The sequence below is a fragment of the Podarcis liolepis genome (genome assembly GCF_965112155.1).
Source record: "Podarcis liolepis genome assembly, chromosome: 14".
Taxonomy (NCBI): domain Eukaryota; kingdom Metazoa; phylum Chordata; class Lepidosauria; order Squamata; family Lacertidae; genus Podarcis; species Podarcis liolepis.
In genome coordinates, this window is record NC_139569.1 from 5,097,092 (window position 1) to 5,121,416 (window position 24,325).

The 24,325-nt window shown below is 46.0% G+C and overlaps 1 protein-coding gene across 2 annotated transcripts in view; it reads left to right on the forward strand.

Annotated features, from left to right (window-relative positions):
• Positions 1–13,321, forward strand: part of MAD1L1 (mitotic arrest deficient 1 like 1) — a 464,357-nt gene extending 451,036 nt beyond the window's left edge. For both annotated transcript variants that reach the window (XM_083474732.1, XM_083474733.1), the window contains exon 18: positions 12,566–13,321. In XM_083474732.1, the coding sequence (XP_083330858.1) occupies positions 12,566–12,724 (159 nt within the window). In that variant the 3' untranslated portion in view covers positions 12,725–13,321. The remainder of the gene's footprint in view (positions 1–12,565) is intronic.
• Positions 13,322–24,325: the final 11,004 nt, after the last annotated feature.

The following is a 24,325-nucleotide window of genomic DNA, read 5'->3' on the forward strand; positions in this document are numbered from 1 at the left end:
CTCCAAGGTTTCAGACTTCATAGAATGAACCAGGGCCCTTCTACATGCAAAGCAGGTGTTCTACCACTGAACTATGGCCCTTCTCCCAAACAATTACGTGGGTTCCTCCTGACTTGCCCTTTCTATTGCTCCTTCCTGGTCAGGCCTGAGTCTTTGACTGGACAACAACCAGCCTTCCTCTGGGCTTACTTCCCCAGTCATGCTCAAGGTACCTTCACTTGTTGACCTGCTTCTTCCTGCTCTGCCTCTCTCCCTAGAAGTTGCTCTGCTTATTGGCAGGCCTTTTTGACCACTTCTTCTCTCCCATCCCAACGCAGATGGACATCTTGGCACAGGCCCCTGGCTCCTGATTGAGGGCCAGGTTAGATGTAACATGGGTCAAGGAGCTGATACAAGTTCTCTGTGGTGGCAAGGGCAGCATGTCGCATTGTGCAGTATTCTCATGTGGCGTTGGGAGAGCAGAGGAGACATGAGGGGGTACCAGCTCCCTGTTGCTTACTGCATCTAGTTTAGTTCCCACTTTCCCTCTAGACTTACCCTCCTGCAGATCTTCTCCAGGGCTCCATCCAACTTTGATCCCCACTCTGTGGGACACAACCTTCATCTCCTCGCAGGCTTGACTGCATCTGTAACCTGGTTCCGGTGCTTCTATGGGCAGCCACTAGGTCTAGAACTAAGAAACCCCCGTTTTCTGTACAGCTACCCTGGGCCATCTAAAGCCTTCCTGTTCAGGAATTTGCTTGAGTAACTATGGCTGTTCCTGGCACCAGCTCTCAGCTTCTTTTCTGATTCCCTTGGCTCAGATTCAGTTCAGTTCCTGGCTCTGGACTCCCACTCAGTAGCTGCCTATACAGCTCAGCTCCGACAGTGCCAGCTCTTGGCAGGATGCAGCTGGGGTGCCCCTTGGGCACAGATAGGGAAGGTTCAGAGGGGCAGTGGATCTGGTCGCAGACAGGTCAGAGGTCAGGCACCAGGCCAAGCAGACAAAGGTCAAGAGCAGAAAGCAGGAGGGTAGGCAGCTCATGCATAAGATATGTTCCTTGGACGTATGAGCTGGCTTGGCTTTTAGAGCCTGGTGTGCCTTGATTGGCTTGGAGAATCAGCTGACAGTATTCAAGCTGGGAGATCAACTGACTTCTTTGGAGCTAGCACTGCAGCCCCAAAGGGAAAAGGGTTGCCATGTGTCCTCTTTTTCCTGGACACAAGCCCCTAAAGTCTAACTAGCCTGAGCTTCTGAGGAACCACAGTGTTGGTGACCCAAGATGTGACGTGCTAGACCCTGGCTGGTGGAAGCCTTCCATCAAGGCCACCCTCCCACTGCTTTAGAGAAGTAGCAACCAATATCATCTTGGGTTTCCCTTTTTTCTTTTCCTCATCTGAAGAACAATAATTCTTCCTCTCCCTCTCCCTCTCCTTCCCTCCCTTGTAGACCTAAATCCTCTTCTTGGTGTCTCTGACTTTGCATGCAAGTGACGAAGCACATGCTGCTGTTCTTGTTTCTTAATTTATACTGAGGTTCTGCCTAAGGGCACTAGGCTGAGACGAAATAAGAACGTAGAAGAGCAAAGATGACTAAACCTAGTGTGAAGTACCAATGAGATTTGCTATCAACCCCGTATGTTGCTTTTACAAAACAATTCCTTGTGTCTTGGAGATGGGCAGCCAAAGTGCCTGTTCTTCTTCTGTTGAGACAAACTTTTCATGCAATTATTGCCTGTCGGATCCACGTGCTTAAGTGCCAGTGGACTCCCTACGCCAGCATCGGTCCCCGGAGCCTGGTGCCACCCGCCCACTCCATTCAACCTTTGCAAGGATAGTTACACTGTGCAAAACAGCTGCCAAACGGATTAATCATACCTGCTCTTCTTCAGCATGATTGTAGAGCAACTCACCCATCATGAGTAAAGCACCACTTTATCCCCATTCCCATCCTATTCCCCCCCCCCCAATATTCACCCCCACAGTCTCTTTCAAAGAGAGGAGCTTGTCACAAGAAACAAGGGAAATGATTTCTGTTTGGCAGCCGATGAATCCTGAGGTCTTCAACAACCCACCTGCATCGTGAATCACCTAGAAGGCCCTCCAGCTGGAAGCTGCAGGTTGTCACCCTCACTTTTTTTATTTTATTCTTTAACTACCTGGAAGGAGGTCGAGGAGGAAAGCCAGTGGGGCGCAAGGGAGAGAGATGCAGGAAATATAGCAACACCCCTAAAATAGCATCACAAACTAAGAAAGCTATTCAAAAATATCCCAGAGAAGTAGGGCCGCATGGCCTCTTTCCTCAAACCAGGCACAGCAACCTACAATGTGCTATCTGCTCGTTAAAAAAAATAAATCATTGTTTTTTATGTCCTGCCCCTGGGGCCTGATGAAGGAGCCATATATAAGAAATAAAATGTTCTCAATATGGTTTTATGTTATCATCAATGAACATTGGCCTTGACAAGCCAAAATAGAGCTTCTGTAATCAGAGGCCATTTGTCTCTGATCACAGGATGCTCAGGGTGAACAGCAGGCACATTATGCTCTGCCTATGAGCATCTACAGAAGTAGATCCTTGGGGCAGGGAGGACCAGAGCACAGCAGTGGGGTGCATGGTTCACACGCCAAAGGTCTCACACTCAATCGTCTGCATCTGTATTAAAAGTACTAGGAAGCAGGGGAGTTTCCTAGGTACCTAGATGGACTCTTGGTCTGATCCTGCAAGGCGGCTCCTTAATGTTTGCTTGGGGATTGATGCCTAGCTTGGGAGCATCTCCTGAGAAACTGATTTCCTTTCTGCAGTGGCTGCTGTGACCATATCTATCTAAGATAGATAGATAGATAGATAGATAGATAGATAGATAGATAGATAGATAGATAGATGATAGATAGATAGATCGATCGATCTATGGCTTCTCAGTTCTCCTTCATTTTGAAACACAGGTAGGACCTTATTACAAGACCAGAATATGTGCAAAGATACCCAGTGTCTTCATCTTTATGTTGGAGAAGAGATCTTAGTGAGATCAAATACCCTGAAAAAGCTTGTGGGATCATTGCAAGTTGGCAAAGGTTATCAAAGCAAAAAATTTGAGATTTTAACAGTGTACTTCTGCTGCCCTACAAATGGCTTCTTTGGTGTTACTGATGTTGCAGACAGATGGCCTGGCAGCCCCCTTTATAGGGCTTGGATGGGGGGAGGGAGATGCTGCTAGTGGTAGTTTCTCTTTTCTAGTGTGAGCTCAGATCAATATGGCAGGCTCACAGATGGTCGGGAGATGCAACACAGGCGTGCTCAGAGTCGTCAGCAATGAAATGCTTTCCTTCAGCAATGGAATGTTTCTGTCAAAATGGCCTTGCGCCTATAAGTAGGCAGGAGAAAGTTGAAAGGCCAGAACCTACTCCTGTTTCTGGGATCAGGATTTTGCCTTAGTGCTTATTTTTAACTAGGTCTGAGCCAAATATTCTCCTTGTTTGTTTTTGAGTCTCAAAAGTACCTACAGTATTTTTGAGGGCCAAACCAGCACCAGTTCAAATCCCTTAATCATATATTTTTTTTCTTGTCTGCTCAATCTGGTGCTGCTTTCTTGGTCATTTCCAACTCTGCCCCTCTTCTTCCACACACACCCCAGGCTCTATCCCTTTCCAAAGTGATTCTAGTGAAATGCCTTTCTTCTTGGGCCAGTGATTCTGCTTTTGTAGAAACCTGTGGGACTGCTCCTGAAGGCACTTCCCCTTTCTTGCTCTAGGCCAGGGGTCCCCAAACAAAGGCCTGCGGACCGGATAAGGCCCAAGGGACTCGTTTATCCGGCCCAGGGCTATGCCCGCTGCTGCCCCCACTCTTACTGGCACTGCGCGGCTGCCCACTTCTGGGTCGGAGGAGCACCGGAAATAGCTTGTGCACATGCGCAAGCGTTATTTGCTCATGCGCAAGCATTGTTTCCGGTGCACATCCAGGTTGGGCACACGCTGCCCTGCCCTCCGTCCCGCCACGTGATCGGCACAGGAGACACCGGCCCGAGGCACGGTAAGGTTGTTGACCCCTGCTCTAGGCCCCCATCCTCATCCCCAGAAGATTAGAATTCTGAACCCAGAGTCATTCCTGTCTCATGACCAAGGAGCACTGCACAATCCCTGCCATGTGCTTACCTGTAGCAGAAATAACTGCTGCCCAGCATCCATCCTGTTCTTGATTTGGGAGCAATGGAGCTACAGGTGCAGGTGTGAGCTCAGTTGCTTTCTTTGCGTGGGTGTGCCACAGTTGGGTGTCATTCTCTGATTTTTGGTATGTGAAAGCTGGTTCATTGTTCCCCTGGTTTTAAGGCAGGAAGGAGGGGTCTCCCATCCTAAAGAAAGAAGGAGATATGGTGGTGATGGTCAGGTGGTTCTCAGACGCTGAATAAGAAGTGCAAAGCGAGTGTGCAGTTGATAGAAATCTTGCTTTGTACTTCAGATTGCTCTTTGCCTCTCTCACACAGGTATTCAATTTCCTTTCTGGCCCTGTCAGCCAGCTTCTCCTTTCTTGCCCACCCTGAAAGAGCAGCTTTTTCATTGCGTTCCCTGGAAGTCATTTTAATCGCTGTCCACTCCCTACCCCCTCTTTCTTTCGTAAATTCACTTTATATATCAAGCCAGCGACACGGGGTCAAAAGTCTTGGCAAGAAGCAATTATTATAAAGAACTGGCCGACCACTTTTAGCTTACAAAGAGAATATTATAGTCAGGAGGAAGCTAGAGACACAAGCATTACTGCAGGGAAAAGCTTCTTTTCTCAGATGGATGGATGGATAGATAGAATCCCTTGCATGTCACCTGGACACTGCAGTTCACAGAATCATACAATTGTAGTGTTGGGAGGGACCCTGTGTGTCATCTAGTCCAACCCCCTGCAAGGCAGGAATCTCAACTAAAGCATCCAGTTCCATCCCACCTCTGCCCTATTAGAGCCACATTGTTAAGCTGTCCTGCGGGGGGTGGAGAGAGGACTGTGCAAAGTAATGTCACAGAGGCTTCAAAATCTACCAGCTGCTAAGAAGAAGAATCAAGAAAAATAGTGCTACTGACAACCTCATAAGTATTGTCAGCCTGAACCCCGTCACGTGGGCCAATTTGTCTTGTTTGGTGTTTTTAATATTTCTATCACTTTAAATGAACACCTCCTAATTATAGTGATTTACTAGCTACCTAGGGACATGATATTTGAGCAGGGCCTAATGCTTAGGAGAGGCTGATCAGTGAGGCATGATTCAATTTGGGGATTTTGATAATGATATCACCACCCAGGAGAGCAAAGTTTTGAGCAATTATTCCGCTTCTCAGAAGTCTCCTCTGATTGCATTGCAGAACTAACGTGCCTGTGTCTCTCCCATCACTTCCTCTCCTGCCCTTCCATTATCCTTATGTTTTGGGACAATAACTAGGAAAATCCTTTAGAAAGACAAATTCACATTTTGGTAGCTTTATGTTCCCACTTCTAAAAGTTATAGGATCATAGAGTTGGAAGGGACTCTGGGGGTCATCTACTCTGATCCCCTGCAATGCAGGAAGAGAGAGAGAGAGAGCTTCACAGTATTCAACACAAAGCAAGGCTACTTTTCATTATCTGAAATACCTGTTGAGGCTTACACTCTTGACTACTGCCCCTCACTGGTTCATCTCTCCTTAGAACCAGTTCATCTCTCTAGACAAGACCCTGCCATGTCATGGGTCTATTTTCTATCAACCTATTCTTTGCAGCTGGAGCCCTCCCTGCCTGGTGCCTGTCTCTCAGCTCCGCCTTCACTTGTTCCACTCTGCAAAGGCAACACACAATAGTTACCACCTGGGGCTGAAAGGAGATAGATCTACTGAGAGTCCCATTGTCTGCTCTTCAAAGATGTCTGTGTGTGAGAGACGCTGGCTGCTGTTCTAAGGACAGTAAGGCTGGCTTTTCTCTCATTAGATCAGCACACTTATAATGTGGACCCCACAAAATTCTCCTCCAACCCTAGTAAGGGCCATCAGGATCTAAGCCACTCCCTTTGTCCTTCCAGATGTTGGACTACAGCTCTTGTCATCCCTGACTACCAGCCATGGGCATTGGAATCCAACAACATCTGGAGAGCCACAGGTTCCCCATCTAAGCAAACATGTGTCCTTTGATACCGACAGTGTTATATCTGACCATGTGCTGACCCCGATCACACCATTTGACCCAAACATTTGGAATCAGCTCTCCTCTCCTTCGTTATCTCAAGGTCCTTCTGCACCCAGAGTTTTCGTTTTGAAATGGTTGTGACTTTCAGGACTACATTTTGTGCATACACCTGAGAAACCTGAAAGAGGATTGTGTGCCTTGCATTTTGTTTCATGCATCAGCTGTGTTTCCTAGGCTGCCCTTTCTGTGTGTCGACATTCCAGAAGAAGCTGGTGGTCTCTCTATGAGGCAGCTTTGCCGTTTTCAGAGACAGCTGCGCATAGACAGTTAGCTCCTGACATTTAGAAAAATCTTAGAATCTAAAGCAAGAGGCAGAAACCAAAGGATTTTCCTGCTAAAAGGTCAAAACTGTGGGTTTGTGTGCTTTTTTCCAAATAAAAGAAGGGAAGGATGTTTTAACATTGGTTTGTTGGTCTGTGACAAGATCTAAGCCTGCTAAAGTGGAGATTAGAAAATACAGACCATGGCAGGGCAATGAAAATGGCCATCAGCGGGAGGATGTTGTGAAGTGAGGGAAAAGGTTAAGAAAATGCAACAAGGGGGTTGCTTTGAAAAGAGTGCCTTTGTGATACAGTGCACCAGGTAATTCTCCTGGGCAAACCCCACTGAATCTGCCTGGCCCTGTTTAATGCCATCCGAGCTAGTGTCCTTCATCATAACCCTTGGAAGTTAACTCCATCAGGGGATCACGTATTGCGCAAATTCCTTTTATTGTGTCTTTCCTAAAGCAAACTGCACAATCTCCATACCTCTATTTGTAAAAAAGCAACTCCAGGGGTGCTGTGATCCAAATCAGGACCATGGCACGGCGGGAAAGGGGAGCGGGTTAACCCTTCACAAAACTACACACCCCAGTTCCCTCTGTGATTTCTATAAATAGCAGCTTTGGGGAGAAATGCTTCAATTTTGGATGGGAATGTGGCGTATGTGTGAGGAAAGTGTTTAAAAAATAACCATAGTCTGAGGAAAGTGTTAAACCTGCCCCCACCCTCAAAAAATTGTGCTCAGTGCCCCCCCACCCCTTGCTGCTGCATTCTATAAAGAGAAGGATGGGGGGGATCCCAGGCATGATATTCAAATGCACCTTGACACACACCCAGCATTCCTCTCTCTGTTGATGGTTAAGAATGAAGCGCCCCTTTCTGTTCTCTCAAATGAGGTTCAGAAGGTTACATTTTCTAAATCTCCACCAACGTGGCATACTTGTCATTCCAGTCGTAAGTCGCGCGACACTCACATGCTCTGGAGTCGTGTATGTTTCATTGCCGAGTGACAACACTGATCCTCCTTTGTGTTTCGCATGTCGCCGCGTTGTCTTTAGAGATGTTGGCATGACCCTGCCAGTCGGATGCAGCAACCTCTCAACACGGAGGCCTTAAAGGGAAAAAAATGTGATGCAGCATCTGACACCCGTCTGCACTGAATGTGCGCTTGACTTCCCACTTGGCTTGGGTCAGGGAGGAGGGCGAGACTTGCTGTGCGTTGACAGCTAGGAAAGCTATTCAGGCTTGTCGGAAGAGCTCTGCCGCACCACAGAGGGATGAAGAAGCAGAGATGGGAAGGTGGGATGAGTTAGACTCTTGGGCAGCGGTAGCCACACCAATGCCCTCCAGAAGTTGGACTACAAGTCCCATCAGCCCCTTTGTCAGCATTGCCAGTGGTCAGTGGATGCTTGGAGTTGGTACCTTTTCTCTAGGCTGTTTGATTCCACCTCAGTTGAGTGGTAAAGCTTTTCTCGGTGGGGCACCACTTAAGGTGGGAAGGCAGAGGCTCACATTGAGTATCTCTTGTGCAAACAAGGAAACAAAATGACATAGAAAATGGGTGTGGCAGGGAGAAGGCTAGTCTGGGTGCCTCTTTATGGTATCCTAATTTTCTGTGCACAATGTTCTCTCCCCCCCAAAAAAAATATATGGTGAGAATTACAAGAAAATACAAATCCTCACCTGCAGACTGAAATGGTACAGTCCAGGAAAAACTTCATTCCTTGATTCTATTGATTGTAGATACTGGCTCTATTCCTGTACTCTGCCACTGCCATCCCTAGACATCCTTACAGGGCTGTGGGGTCCAGAACTAAATAGAGTTGATCTCTTTGGCAAAACTGACAAATCGGTCTTAAGACTGGTGGATCACTACAAGCTTGTGGCTAGACATGGGTGTTGTGTTGATATATCACCTGGGATCGGTTTGGTGGCCAGAGCGCAATGGCTCCTTCACCCAGCGGTATTTCACTCCTGAGTCAGGAACGGTGGTGGTTTCACCCACGATATATCACCAGGTGAAGGCGCCATTGCGCTCTGGCCCTCACACAGAGAGACGAAACAAAAAAATTCCTTCCGGTAGCACCTTAAAGACCAACTAAGTTAGTTCTTGGTATGAGCTTTCGTGTGCAAGCACACTTCTTCAGATACCCACACTTCTTCAGTGTGCTTGCACACGAAAGCTCATACCAAGAACTAACTTAGTTGGTCTTTAAGGTGCTACCGGAAGGAATTTTTTTGTTTTGACTATGGCAGACCAACACGGCTACCTATCTGTAACAGAGAGACGAATGAGCCGTGAGGCACCAGAGCCAGTGCAGCTCATTCTTCCTTCAGCATGCCTGACATTGGCAGAGGAAGGACTCCCTCTGCTGCTGGCGTCTGAAGGAACAAACTGCATCAACCCTGACCCCACGAGATGCTGGAATGAAGCCACTTCTGCTCCTACCAAAGGAGCTGAGGTGGTTTCAGCCCAGTGTTTTGTGGGGCTGGGCCCAATGCAGTTTGTTCCCCCCTCTGCTGGTGATACATTGCAATGTTGAAAAGCTGATATCGCCCAGCACTAGTTGTGACCTGATCTAAGGTGGGTTGCAACAGCATCACCAGCACGACAGAATTGTTTGGTAGGTCCCCAAATATCTGTTTCCAATATAGGTGGCTTCCAGGTCTGTAGTGACTGAAGAGTAATCTCGACCAAGTCACCTATGTCTGCTTGTATTGGAGTTTATGTGCGTAGGCCACGTGCAGACATTACTTCCCCCCATGTTGGTCTGGTGACATTGGACGTTGTGCAGAGGAGACGGGTGCACCTTTGTTCTCTCTGTGTATGTGTATGAGCATGACCAGGATCAGGTACCATCCAAACCAGCCAGAGAAACTAGCCGTCATTAGAGGAGAGGACACAAAGAATGAATGGGCTGGAAAGTTTATTGTGCAGCTAAGAGAGAAAGGGCAGTTGGATCATGGGCCGCTCCCTTCTCTCAGGCAACCATTACCCACCACTGAGCTTTTGGCCCCTCGGGAACCTTCCTCTCCTTCAGTGGCAGGTAGATGGAGTGGAACAAAAGCCGAAAGGCACTATTTCCGAAGCAACTGGTTCACTCAACGACTGAGAGCTGGTGTTCTGCTGTATCCGTAGCACAAGCCTTCCAAAAGGAATATATATTAAAAAATATAAAGCCCTGAATAATTTACCAATATCCAGTGTTAAAAGGAAGATTGATGGTGTTTTCCTTCTCTCCGAAGACAGCTAATCTTGTCTCATGCAGAAAAGCAAAGGCAGCTAAAGCCTCTTCTCTCCAAGGGGATGCCAGGACATGGCACCATCACGGGCTGCAAATTCTCTCTCTCTCTCTCTCTCTCTCTCTCTCTCTCTCTCTCTCTCACACACACACACACACACACACACACACACAAACACACACACACACACACACTGCCCTGCCACGCAGGCAGAAAGCCAGCTCTGGATTTACAACCAGTGTGTCAGAAGAAGTACAGGCTGGAAGTGCCAAGGAGGGAGTGCAATTCAGTGGGGAATGCCTGCTGTCTGTGCAAAAGGTTCCAGGATCCTTTCCTGGCATCTCTAGTAGAAAGGATCTTGGGCTGCAGGGCCAGGAGAGACCCTTGAAGCTAGAGGGGGGATCATTTGACTTTAAGAGAATGATAAACTGAAAATATAGTTTTGCCAGGCAGTAGACAGCAGTGTGTGTGTGTGTGTGTGTGTGTGTGTGTGTGTGTGAAAAATGCTTATCAAGATTTTTCATGTGTTGGGTTCATATGGCTTCTTGAATAATGGAAAGGCTGTTTGCATGATCAGGCGTGTAACACATTTGCACAATTTACCGTTTTACATCATTCAGTTGGGTTTCGCTTGTCATTGGCAGCTTCAAGGAACTTTGTCCCCAGCCCATAAAAAGCCCATTCAGCCACCATTGAATCATAGAGTTGTAGCATTGTAGAGTTGGAAGGGACCCTGAGGGTCATCGATTCCAAACCCCTGCAAGGCAGGAATCTCAGCTAAAGCATCCATAGTGGATGGCCAGCCAACCTTTGCTCAAAAACCTCCAAGGAAGCCCAGCACCTCCCAAGGGAGTCCGTCCCACTGTCAGTCAGCTCTTACTGTTCTTTCTGATGTTTCCTGATGGAAGTTCTTCCTGGTGTTTGCTCTCCCCTCCACTGCCTATGCACTTTTGAGCCTATTTCCATCAACCTGCGGCCCTCCCAACATCGTTGTGGGACTCTGGCACTGATCAGCTCCAACCAGCATGACCAATGGTCAGGGAGCTGCTGCAGTCCATCATGCATGGGGTGGGGGCACAGGCTCCCCAACCAAGGAAGGAAGGAAGGTGAGATTCGGCACCTCATACTATCCTTGGGGGTGGTGGGGAGTTAGGGGCAATCCTGCCACCACCCCATCCACAGACATTATATTGGAAGGCAATTGGGCAATTTCAGAGCACACAAAATTGAGTTGTATCCAACTATTTTCTACTCTGATTAGACCCATTTAAATTAATGGACATGAGTCCCAGTGTTTTTTTCCTAGAAAAATAACTCAACATGAAGTTAATACAGTAATTGTCACACTTTTTAACAAACAAACAAACAAACAGACAGACAGCCAGACAAGAGGTGCTTGTACTGCATACCTTGAGTACCCCCTGGAAAAAAAACCACTGGACATGACTAATTTGGGACAATTAATTTCAGTGGATGTACTCTGGGTAGAACTTAGATGGATACAAGCCATTCTCCAAAGGTTTTGGAGGAGGGTTATCAAGGCAGTGGTCAACTCTTCTTTGATTTTAATAAAGGACCTGTAGCCACCATCTGGGCATGGAATTATAGAATTGTAGAGTTTGAAAGGACCACAAGAGTCATCTAGTCTCTCTCTCTCTCTCTCTCTCTCTCTCTCTCTCTCTCTCTCTCTCTTAAAGTCTCATTCTGGGACATTCTAGGTTTTTTAAACTGCCTGTAGGTTTGGAGCTAGAATAGTGCTAAAGGTGGAGAGGATTCAAACATCCCCTGTGAACCTTGGAATACCTTGTGCTCCTGAAATACCCTTAGTTTTGAGAGGGACCAAATTTCCCTGAGTTTTGAGCTGGAATTTCTTGCCTGAGACCTTACTGCTCAGCGCTCCTTTCCTTGTGGGGTCCAGCTTCTCTGGCCCACTTTCCACTTGAGTCATTTCACCCTCCAAACACCTCTCTCCACAGTGGTTTGCCTGCTGGGCTACCCCTGGCAAGTCTTCTGTGTACAAAGCAAGGGTCCATCAGCAGCTCTGCCTCTCTGCCCTCAAAATTCCCCCTTCAGCCTGGCTCTGCTCTAGCAGGACGGGTGGTGGTGGGTTCCTGGGTTGGCGGCAAAGGAAAGGTTGTCCCTTTGAACTGGGCCTGGGGACCCTTGCTAATGGCTGTTTGGGTACTGCCGCCTCAAGAAAGCACAAAACCAGGCTGCATTTTTCACATACTGTTTCTGATGTGAGGCTTAAATGCATGAAGCAGCTCTGTGGCTGCTTTTGAACAAGATGCCTTCCTGATTATAAAAAACAACAACTCATCAAAACCGACTTGGGTGTATATGCCGCTGAGCTGTTTAGAAATCTAATGGAAGTAGTGAAGGTTGAATTATCAGATCTTTGGGAAGAACGAGGGGAGGGGGCTGAAGGGCTAAGACCATCAATCTTTCATGGAGACAGGGGATAGAGCTGTTTGTATATTCCAATCCCATTGAGACTGGTTTTTTTGATAGATTACCTTCAGTGGCGCTCCTTTTTCTGCACACGTTAACTCGACAGCCGCTTTCAAGTTTGTTTTCAAAACGTTCTCAACATTCTTCCCACTGCTCGGCAATTCATTATTCATCTGAGGCTTGCGCAAGGGAGCATTGTTCAGAGATTTTGGAAATGCAGAATCTTAATAATGGCCCAATTAAATTGTGTGTTGAACACCTGCCCAGCAGTAGATAACGCTACCTTGATTAGAATAAGATATGCTGTAGGAGTCTCTGCAGCGAGGGTGCTGGAATGTGCGGGCGTCCTGGGAGAACAACACTGGCAGTCATGAATTAACAGCTTCGCTTCCCTTCTCCCACCCCCCCTCCTCTTGTTTCCCCCCTGCAGGCATCCAGAGCCCCCCATGCGAAGATGCAGCTACTGGAAACCGAGTTTTCACGGACAGTCCAAGAGCTAATCGACCTCCACCTTCTGCAGCAGGACAGCATCCCAGCCTTCCTCAGTGCTGTCACCCTCGACCTCTTCAGTCGCCAGACTGTGGCCTAGTCCTGCTTTGGCTGTGCTGTTTCTTCTCACCTAAGTTGAAATTTTCCAGTTTCTGCCTTTAATGGTTTCTCAAAGAAGGGGCCAAAGAGATCTCCCCACCCCACTCTTCTTACTCATATTGGATCTTTGTGGCCAATGATAGCTAGGGAATGGGGGACAACATCTACTCACCTCCCCCCCCCAAAAAGAGTACATTTATGAGGTTTCAGAGGGGTTATGGAGAGCCCCTGCTGGCTGGTAAAGACACCCAAGCCAGAGAGAATGATTGTCTGGTTGCAGCCCAACTTGTTAGCTGGTAAAGGACAAATGCAAATAAGTGTCCTGTGATCCTTCAGGTTTCTTTAATATCCGGACCCCTGAGCACACGTCCTGCTCTGAGGCTGTCTTTTCTCCCCCTTTGGCCCCAAGGCTTCTCTGACAGTATCTGAAATCCAAGGACTGGGAGGGAATGCTTTGTGCTGATTTAGTCTGCAGTAGAAGATTGAGATTTTGACCTTTACCTTGTGCCGGATGAGTCCTCCTCACCTTCTGTTAATTGCTCTTCCTGTACCCTTTCGAGACAGGGGTTCTATGAATAAAGTGTCACTTTTATATCAACTGTGCAGTTTACATGGAAGCCTGCAGTTCTCACTTGCAACCTGACACTCGATTCTAGGGCTGTTTTGACAATGAGACCTGGATGCGCTCCAGTGTTTGGCTCCCCAAGAATGAACACAGGTAACAGTGATGAATCAGAAGCAGAATTTTATTATGTCAAAAAAGGAAATTGGCTTATTATCTCAAAAGCAAATTGGCACATTTACTAAAAACATTAAACGCAGTCAGCAAACAGCACACCAATGCTAGGCTGAGCTTGGAAGAATTAAAACCAGTACAAGAGTTATTGTTAGAAGCAATCCTAGGAACACATACAAAAATCAGGAGAAATTGGGTGAATGGGGTAGAGAGGAGATTTGACTGAGGGGGTAAAAGTGGTACTGGAGAGGGGAAAATGAGGGCTGATTGTAGCGGCATGTTTGTAGAAAGAGAATGAGGATGTCAAGTGAATAAGTAAGGTCTGGGTAGTGATTTTAAGGGGCTTTGGGAAAGATTTCAGGGCAATAATGAGAAGAAAGCAGTTGAAAGAGTTTGGGGCAAGATGAATAAAGAGAGCAGGTCTCCCCAAGAAAGAGGGAGTCGTGAAAGATGTTTGCGAAATGCCTTCTTGAAATGCATCTTATTCTGCTGTCCAGGCAAGATGAGGGAAAGTGATGAACACATCTTTGGGGCTCTTCCGGAAAGAACCTCCAATCACGGAAAATTACTTGGTCAGTTATTGTGATTTGTGTGAAAGGAAAGAGTGACATTTTGGAGGCCATTTCTTGGCTGAACTCCTCTAGGAGGTAGTCTGATGCTCTTTTGTTTATTTTTAAAATTTACAAATGAGAAGGAAGGAAGGAAGGAAGGAAGGAAGGAAGGAAGGAAGGAAGGAAGGGCAGAGATTTACCATCAAAGGAGGCAATGGATTTACCAGATGCTCTTGCAACTCAGCTTCCTCGGACATGTGAGCCTGGCCTACTTTAATGGAGTCTCTCTTGAGGCCTCACCAGGCCAAAATCAAAACTTCCTTCTGCTGTGCAGGCCAGTGTAGCAAGAGCTGGATTTTTTTAGGGGGCTTTGTAACCCACGGGTGCTCTACACGCCTTCATTTCCAGGGTGCAGCTGCTGCTTCTCTTCTGCGGCATCACAGCTCTCGCTGTGATAAAGGATGATGGATGGCGGTGCTCAGGCTGATATTACCACACAAAGAGAAGGGCGCCTTGCTCACCAGCACACAGCAAGCCCATCATTTTTCTAGAGGCATCTTATTAGGGTCAGTTATGAAGCCAGCTCGTCCTGTTAACCTGCCAAGGTCTCTCCTGCCTGCCCTATTTGAAAATTCAGAGCAAAACAAAACATGGCCATCGGCAAAATAATTGGAAGGTTGGCAATAGTTTGTTTACTTAAACATTTCTTCAATATTTTTCTAAAGATTATAATTCTGGTGTTGTTTGCAGTAGCCTATAAAGCAGCAGTAATAAAACACAGTTGATGACAGTGAAAAGTAGCGCTGAAAACAACTGCAGTCGGCAAAGGTAATACATCAAGTTAGTGGCTCCTATTGCATTCTGTCACAGCCAGGCCAAGGCTGTGGGTGGCCATCCCCGTTGCCTAGAGTGGTACATGTGTTTTATTTCTTTTTAGCTACTGTGGATGTCAACCGGAATATTTTTAAATAGCTGCTTTTTAACACTTTTTATCAATAATTTCTGTGTTTTGTATTTTTAGAGGTTTCCTTACAATCAAGCGATATCGGAATTGTTAACGTAAGGTTGGAGGGTTCATTCTTCAGCCCAACGCCCCCTGTGCTATGGAACTAAGGAAGGCTTGAGCTGGAAGCTGTGGAAGCTGAACCGAGTGTGTTGCAGACAGAAAAATCCTGCTTTCAGGCAAAGGCAGGCCAGGATCCTAGTATCCATCCCAAGCCTGGCTGATCAGGGGCAGTTCACAGTCCTGCCAGCACAGACACTTCCTACTGCCTGCCAACCAGAGAGCTGGTGTTGCATGGTGTCATTCCCTCCTGTGGATTGGGCCCTGAAGCCTGATCATCCACAGCCCCAGGTAGCTTAGCTTAGCATCCTGAGACCACAAGGTTCCTGGTTCACCTGCCGTGGCCTATTCTACTTGATGATGCGTTAGCTCCGAGCAAATTCATTTGTATTGCAAACCGGTGCTACAATCCTTTGTTTCCAATAAGGGAATCTGGTAAACTTAAGTTGGAGCTACCATTGTTGCTCTACCGTCCTCTTCTGAGATTGGCATGAAGAGCAGTTGCCATCGCAAACACCACAGCATCGCCTGGAGCGTGGCTCTGGGGAGCCAGTGTAGCAATTTGTTTGGAACAATCGCCAACAGCAAAAGTTTCCTCCCCTCTCTCTCCCTCTTGGCCGCTCTGAGTGGCAGTGTGAAGATGGATTGCCTGGCATTCTGTGCCAGGGGAACACTTCCTGATTCGTATGCACAACGTGGCATCAAGAGCCGCCTTCATCAGTCATGGGGAAAATGAATCGTGACGTCAGCCACGCGCAGCTCCTCGGCCGACACAATGGCAGAGCCTCAGCTGCCTCTAGAAAAATCATTCCGCAGGCTTCTTACTGGAGAAATGAAGTAATTAATAAATTGACAATAAACCCACTATCTTGGCTAAACAGAGGTGGGGGGCAGGCAGGCAAAAAGCTGCCTTGGAAATTGACTGGGGGTGGGGGGAGCCTGCCCATCAGAGAGCAGATTCCCAAAATGTGCATTGATGATAAACTGAATTCAATAAATATAGAAATAGACCTTTTCCAGCTTTATGAGGAAAGCTGCTTGGGGGGGGGGGCACATCAGTCTATATATATGAATCACGTCCGAACGTTTTATCTAAAGACAAGGTGAGACTTTGAATGGAGGGGGCTCAAAAGGGGGACTCTCCCCGCACACTCTCCACTTCAGATTACTGCCTAGAATCTTGACCAGGATCACTCCATGCTGCAACATTTTGTTGCACACCCTTTTCTTAAAAAGCCATCTTTATCTAGGTGCCGCCGCCACCCCATCCCGCTCTGTTGCGGCTTACGTGTCGCAGAGAAGAAGGTGGGAAGGTACCAGTTATTGCCAGGTTTAAATCAGCTCAGCTTGGTAAGGCAAGTTGAGCCTCACTTCCTGCAGCATCCTCTGTCAGCAAGCAGCAAGAACCTGTGGGGAGGAGGTAACCACAAATTGATCATTTAGGACTGTCACATGTCTATTAGTCGCTTCCATCTCCAGAGGCATCAATTGCTGTAGAGAGTCGATTCAGTTTCTGCTCTGATGTGGTACCTACAGGTAGAGGCAACCTTATTTCTGCTTCCTTCTTGATCCCTTGCTCTGGGTATTTGAAAGACAGTGTCACATTTTGTGTTCCTTCTTAGAATGATCCTCTCCACGAAGGGGGTGGCAAGGGCTAGAAAGCCGTAGCTTCATCGCCAGACAACTAAAGCCTTCTTTTTATTCACCCTTGCATATTTTTTCTATACCGAGAGGAGAGGGGATAGGGAGTAGGATGGGGGACAGATTGCAGAAAGCCTTTAATTCCAGCTTGTTTTGTACTTTTCATCTCTTCTTGGGGTCAGCACTGGGAGCAAATTTAATCCGGCAAAACGGCCAACCTCCTCTCCCCCCCCCCCCATGTTTAGGAAGAAGCTTCCTTTTGTAGCTTCTCTGCTGTGCCTGGACGAGTTTAAGAGCCAGGTTTTTGGCTACAGAAGTACACTCTGCTTATGGAGCTTAATGCCCATTTGCAGAGTCAGGCCACAACATGGTTTTGTAGACAGAGAAGCCACCCAAAGTGCTGGCTGATCTGCAAGTTGGGAGCCGGGGCCACAGATTAATTTAAGCCTCAGTTGCTTCCTGGAATCCGTTTGGTGAAAGAGGAGGATAAGGGTCCACAGTAGCAAAGCTGAGCTCCAGAAAAAGCTGCCAGCTCAAATTAAATCCCTGACATGGGCTGCAGCACAGAGAGCAGAAGGTAGCAGATTCCAGGGATCTTTCTGAGTCTTCAAGCTGGAGTGAGTAGGTTTGGAAATAATGAGTTTTTAAGGAGCTGGTCCATTTGAATCTTGGCTTGACTCATAGATCAGTCTGGCCCCTTCCAAACTGCTCAGTCCCTTTCCCAAAGTCGGCAGTCTTTCCTAATATTGTTTTAAATTGTTCTACACACCCTGTTTGACTAAGTGGCTTCTAGTTTCTTCTGAATAAAGATATAACATAAAATACATCTTGCTTCCATTGCTGGACTCCGTTAGAGCTTGCTAGAGTCAGCACAAGACATTTTGCTGCCTGAGGCAGGATCGCAAATGAGCCCCGCCCCCCCAGACAGAAAATCCCATGTCTGGCTTTCCCAGGGAGTAAAAATATAACAAAGAACTCACAGTTGGCTGTCCTTCTGTGACACTCTGAACCAGCTGCCTTAAGGCAGCTGCCTTCCTTTGCCTAATGACCTGACCGGCCACGACAATCGTATGGCTTGGGCCCAGAATACCTGACCGGGTGCTAAGATCCTCAGGTGAGCTCCTCTCAGTCCCTTCAACATCAAAAGCACAGTTGCTGGTGACATGAGAGGGACCCTTTTCCGTGTTACAACCGTGTTTATGGAAGACAATCTTACTTGGCTAGGAGTGATCGCCAAAGAAGAATTGTGGAATTCCCTCCCAAGAGAGGTTAGAGACGAACTAAGACCTTCCTCTTCAGACAGGTCTTTGGAAAGTAAGGTGCAGGTGGTGCTGATTGCGGGGCTACTCTCAGAGCAAACTGCATTTTGAATGCTGGTTCTAAATGTACTCTGATGTGTTTTATATAGTGTTTTTAACTAGTTTGCATTTTATAATGTTTTTACAACAGGGGCCAAATGCCCTCGATGGAAAATTTGTATCATTTTCCTGACTTATAATAAAAGGGGATAGGAATGATCCACAAAACTATCAGCCGCTCAGCTTGTTAGACATCTCCTCAAAGTTATAAGCATGGCATCTCCTTCAAAATCTATCAGACTAGTTGCAAAGTAACAACATTATCCACGAGGAACAAGCAGGATTCAGAGTAGGACACAGTTCCATTGATCAGTATTTTGCTCTGAAAAAAAATATACTAAGAACATTAAGGATAATTCTTATGTGGCCTTTATTGATCGTTCAGCTGCTTTCGACTGTTAATTGGAATAGACTGTGGGAGACATTTCAAATTGCCAGCATTGACCGTAAACCTCTGCTGTTGATCCAAGAACCATACAGCAACACAGAAATGAAAGTCAGAGTAGGTTTAAATGGTGGTATGACTGATGCTTTAAAATGCCACAAGGAGCGAAGCAAGGTTGCATTCTGGCTCCCACTCTCTTTAACTTTTATATTAACGATTTGGTGTCATATTTTGCCAATGCAAACTCCCCCTCTGCAGCAATTAGGAGCAGAAATATCTCAATCTCGATGTAAGCAAACGATTCAGTGCTCCTCTCTCTCAATTGGGCCGCAAAAATCTGTTGGAGGTATTACTACCTACTGTAAACAGGAAAGCCTATCTATAAATTACTCTTAAGAACAAGATGGTGATTTTCAGCAGACACAGTCCTAGGATGGTGTTTGAATCAGCAGGCTGCTGAACAAACTTGCTCATTTAGATACCTGGCTGTACTTTTTAATGAAACCCTCTCTTGGAAGTGTCAAATGGAGGTGGTGAAACAGAAAACCATAGGGGCATTGATGAAGTTCTATTAAGATAAGGAAGGGCAGCTAATGAACCTGGCCTAAAGATATTTAGTAGCAAAGTGCTTACTCAAATGCTCTGCGGCGTTGAAATCTGGAACTCAGATTCAAACTCCATTAAAGTTTTGGAAACTGTTCAGATTATTATTTTTCTGGAAGCTCTAACATCAGAAATATCAGCAGCTCCTCTTCGTACAGAATCCGGATGGCCAACAATTAAGGCAAGAGTGGACTGCGCTCAGTTAAAGTATATTTTAAAAAATTGCTACTATGCCTATTGAAAGTTTTCCTGCTCTCTGCTATATGGAATTGGATGATAGTCAACTCTGGAAAGCAGCTTGTCAATATGTTTTGGACTCTTACTACCAGTAAGTTTCTAGAACTGAGTTCTGCTTTAACCTTGAATAAGTGTCAGCTAAGGGATTGGCTCTTCTGGCAGAATCCAGAAGGGACCTGCAACGAATTAGAAACACCAGATTTCTCCCTTGGTATCTACTCTTGAGAACAGAGCATTTTAGAGCTAGTTATCTGACCAAACTTTCACCAGCTTCCTTAAGAAATGCCTTTATTGAATTGTACTTCTTTTTAAATAAGGTTTAATTAAAGTTTTTTCATAATACAATAAAAGAAAAGAAACTAATCCAAATAAAAAACTAAAAGGAGAGAAAAAGAAAAGAAAAACCAACGGAAAAATAAAGAAGAAGAGATAAAAATAAAAATACTTCTAATTTTATGTCTGTCAGTTACTTAAAAGAAATTATTCAAAATATTCACTCTAGAATGATACTCAACTGACCTACTTTCTGTTAGGCAATATTTCCCCAATCTTTTGATCAAAATAGATTAATTCATTTTCCTTTTTACACAAAAAGTCCAAAAGGGGTTCTTCTATTATTATTATTATAACAGCAATAGTTTTTTTTCAAATGTATCAACTTTGTGTCCGATATCTTCAACAACCATTTTTCCATACTAAACAATAATAAGTCTTTCCATCTTTGTCCACCTAAGAGTATCTTTGCTGTGACCGTATATCAAAATAATATTCCATAGTTCCTTACTTACTACGTATTCATTAATTTGCATCCAGTTCCATATCTTCCATTTCCATTTCCTGTTGTATTTGCCATAGTTTTCCATCTTGATTTTGAAAAAAATCATCTCTCCCATTGCGCTTCTTCCATTCTTTTTCCAGGAAAGGTGCCAGAGGTTTGATAGCTTTTTCCTCTAAAGCCACTCCAAATTATACACAGAGTCCTTTCTATTGAGTTGCATTTCCAAGTGATGCCTACTGCAGTTTTGGATGACTCCTACAGCAAGGTCCTGTACACAGACAGACTTCGTATCTGTGGCAACCTCAGGTGGAAAACATTGCTCATTATCTGTTAGCCTGCCCGGTATATGGAGACCCAAGACATTGCTTTCTGAAACGTTCGTCCACACAAGCAAACAGGCACACCCCAGCAGAAATGGTCCCATTTCTTTTGAGTGACAGTAATAGCTTCATAACATACAGAGTGGTCCTCTATGCACTGCCAAAAATAATAATCATAAAAAAGGATAAAATCACTCTAAATTGCTGCAATGATTTGGAGGTTTGATTTGAAATCATGCTGGATTTGAGTTCATTGGTGTCTTTGTGTCAGGGAGTGGCTGGACAAAGAGGAGTGGTGGGAGGAACCAGTCTGCAAACCCCCAAGAGAAACCCCAGAGGTGGAAGGCTCAGAGGCAGGGGATTGGTGGTGGGACACTGAAGCAAGGTCAGAGAGAGAAGAGTGAAAGGAGGTCCTGGATGCTGAAGGGGCAACAGGACTGAGTGAGCAGGGAGAGCCTGTGACAGGGAGCAGTGCAGACTCGGAGACAGAAGCAGAGGAGCCGGATCAAGAGACTGCTGAAGAATCCAGGAAGTTGCCCTCTCCTGCTGTGACAAGCTCCCCTCCTACCTGGTCTCCAAGAATGTGCAGAATAATGAGAAGTTCAGAGGTCAAAGGCACAGTTTGAGATAGCTAGATTGGAGGACCCTTAGAAAGGGTGAAAGGCAGGAACCTTCAGCCCTGGCAACTGCTCCATAGAGGCAATGTGGGAATGTTCAGGGTGGCAGGAGAGGATATATTGCTTATTAATAGCCTTCCTAACTTGCGCTTGCAAGTTCCTTTACTTAGCAGAGTGCATTCCGCTTTTAAACAGCAGAAAACTAGTTGCAAACTCGTGTGAGTTTCTGAAGACAATACGCAATTCAATCTGGCTTGCCCACAGTCTTATTCATAAGCAATAAAAAGAAAGTTTACTCACAATCAGGCAGAGCACAGTGTGATTCCTGAAGGCAGGCTTTAGGCTTAAAGTTACAAATGTATAAAAACAGGTTTACCCCATAAGGGAGGTGACCTGAGGGACTGCTTGGCTAGCAGCCAGCAGTTCATTCCAGGAAGTTCGCAGGACAAAAGGAAGATGGAAAAAAGAGAGAGAGGGGGGGGCAGCATACCTTGTCCTTTTACCATGTCTGGAAAGGTCACGCCCACCCACTAGTCACATGCAAGGAAGGATGCTCCAGGCCAGGAGGAACAGGAAGTTTCAACCGGCTGGACCAAACATTCCCTTGCATGTCCACTCTAGGAAAACAAGGAATGCTGTACTTGACTGCTCTCAGTGGATTACATCCCACAGGCAAGACCTACTGGGAAGTGTGCCAAGACCACTAGTTGTATGTTTGTTTCCTTAACTAAAGTGTTAACTTCACTGACAACAGAGATCTGCTTCTTTCCTTGCTGACCTGCATCTGAATCAAGCCCTGACACTCTGGTAACACCTCTCTCCCATCATGGATATGGGATCATATTATGGATGTATGATCTGTATGCTTTCAGGTGTTACTGTTGCTGCAGGTCTCTCGTGGCTTTGGGCTAGAACAAGAAACTTATATTGATTTATGTTGTTTTTAAGTATTGTAAACCCCTTTGAATCTCAACTTGGAAGAAAGGCAGAATACTACTACTACTACTACTACTACTAATAATAATAATAATAATAATAAAGCAACTCCCAGACTTCCCTGTAGTTTTGCTCCTGCAAAATGGAAACCTTTCTTGGTTCCAAGGCAAGCAGGTGAGCTTGCTTTGGTTCTAGGCAAACTGGCCTTTGGTGGCAGAGTGGGATTTAATTGAAACAGTACTTTAAAATGCCCAATATTTATATGCAGCTAAAGGCTCCTGGAACAAATTTGTGAGAGGGGCTTTTTTCTTTCTGATATATATATATAAAACCCCTTTATTAGGAACCCCCCTCCCCAAAAGAAAGCCATCTTAAGTTACTATGTGGATTATGTTGAGCTTGTCATAGCACAAGTATCTAAAAATATACTATGAATATCTTATTTCTCCCTTCTTGAGCAACAGCCTTCTGGGCTAATACAGAGTCAGCTTGAAGTTCCTTCTGTTTTTTTAATGGGGCAGCAGAAGCTTGTTGCAAAATTTATGGAAATCTGCAATTGAGCTCAGTGGCTTTTATGCCATTTTTACATCTTTGTCTGCGGAGATTCCTTCCTGTTAACTCTACTTGCCCAAAGGGAGAGGGTGGGGAATGACGCAACGGCAGCATCTAGAGGGAGTTTTAAGCCTGAAACAGACTTGTGAACTGAACCAGAATCACCATTAAGCAAAGTGATGTGGTGCCATTTTGTGTGCTGTGAGAAAGAACTGGCACACGGGAGGCAGGATTCATCTGGAAGTCGTGAGCCCCAAGGAAGCCATCGTGTTTGTTCTGTATCTCCTATTGGTTTCAGGGCTTATCCACACCTCCATTTGCCCGGCCACTTTCCCCCAGGAAAACCCAATCTTTAGCACTGCATCGGAACAAAGGGCAATTGGCTTTTCTGCAGATTGCTGTTTGTTCTGATCTGTCACCAAAGAGCAAGTTTCTGGGGGGAAACCACAGGACAAATGCAAAAACCTTTGCACCCATGCCTAGAAAGTGCAGGATGAGCAGAAACCCAATTGGACCCATGCTGTCTAGGCACGGGACAAACAGAAGTGTGGAAGAGCCATTAATTGGGCTTGCTTGGGGAAACTTAAGAGCCTGACTACTGGATCAGACCAAAGGCCTATCCGGGCCACAGTCATAGCTTCCCCCAAATAAGGGAGCTGAGAGTTGTTAGGTGGTCCCTCTTTCCCTGATAGAGCTTCAATTCTCAGAGCTCCCCAGGAAGAGGGATTGATGGTTAAACAGCTCTGGAAATATATTATAGCTCCCAGAATCCTTTGGGAAAGCCAAGACTGTTTGAAGTGGTATCATAGTTCTCTCAATGGTATAGTTCTCTCAAGGGAAGTAATAGTGCCACTGTATTCTGCTCTGGTCAGACCTCACCTGGAGTACTGTGTCCAGTTCTGGGCACCACAATTCAAGAAGGACACTGACAAACTGGAACGTGTCCAGAGGAGGGCAACCAAAATGGTCAAAGGCCTGGAAACGATGCCTTATGAGGAACGGTTAAGGGAGCTGTGCATGTTTAGCCTGGAGAAGAGGAGGTTAAGGGGTGATATGATAGCCATGTTCAAATATATAAAAGGATGTCACATAGAGAAGGGAGAAAGGTTGTTTTCTGCTGCTCCAGAGAAGCGGACACAGAGCAATGGATCCAAACTACAAGAAAGAAGATTCCACCTAAACATTAGGAAGAACTTCCTGACAGTAAGAGCTGTTTGACAGTGGAATTTGCTGCCAAGGAGTGTGGTGGAGTCTCCTTTTTTGGAGGTCTTTAAGCAGAGGCTTGACAACCATATGTCAGGAGTGCTCTGATGGTGTTTCCTGCTTGGCAGGGGGTTGGACTCGATGGCCCTTGTGGTCTCTTCCAACTCTATGATTCTATGATTCAATGCATGGTGTGAATCTGGCCATAGGCCTAGCATTCTGTTTTCCACAGTGGCCAAGCAGATCTGGCTTTACAAGCAGGAGGTCCCAGGTTCAGCACCCAGCACTTCTGAGTAGGTCAGGGAAAGACTCCTGTCTCAAACTCTTGAGTGCTGCTGCCCCAGCTAGATGGACCAAGAGCCTGGAAGCTGCCTTATGTGGGTCAATGTCCCTCTGTTCCTGACCCACAAAGGACTGAAGTCCCACCTTAGTTTTCTGCCTCACTTCTTCATTGCCCGGGTGGAGTTTATTAACATCGCTATTTATTCTTGCTATTGTTCCAACCTTTCTTTTTGAAGTTTCTGGCTGATGGATGGATTGAGTCCTCATTAATTTCGCTCTTCATGTTGGTTTTGATTTGCTCTTTCTTCCTTTTCTCCCCCTCTGCCTCTCATTTGCGTTT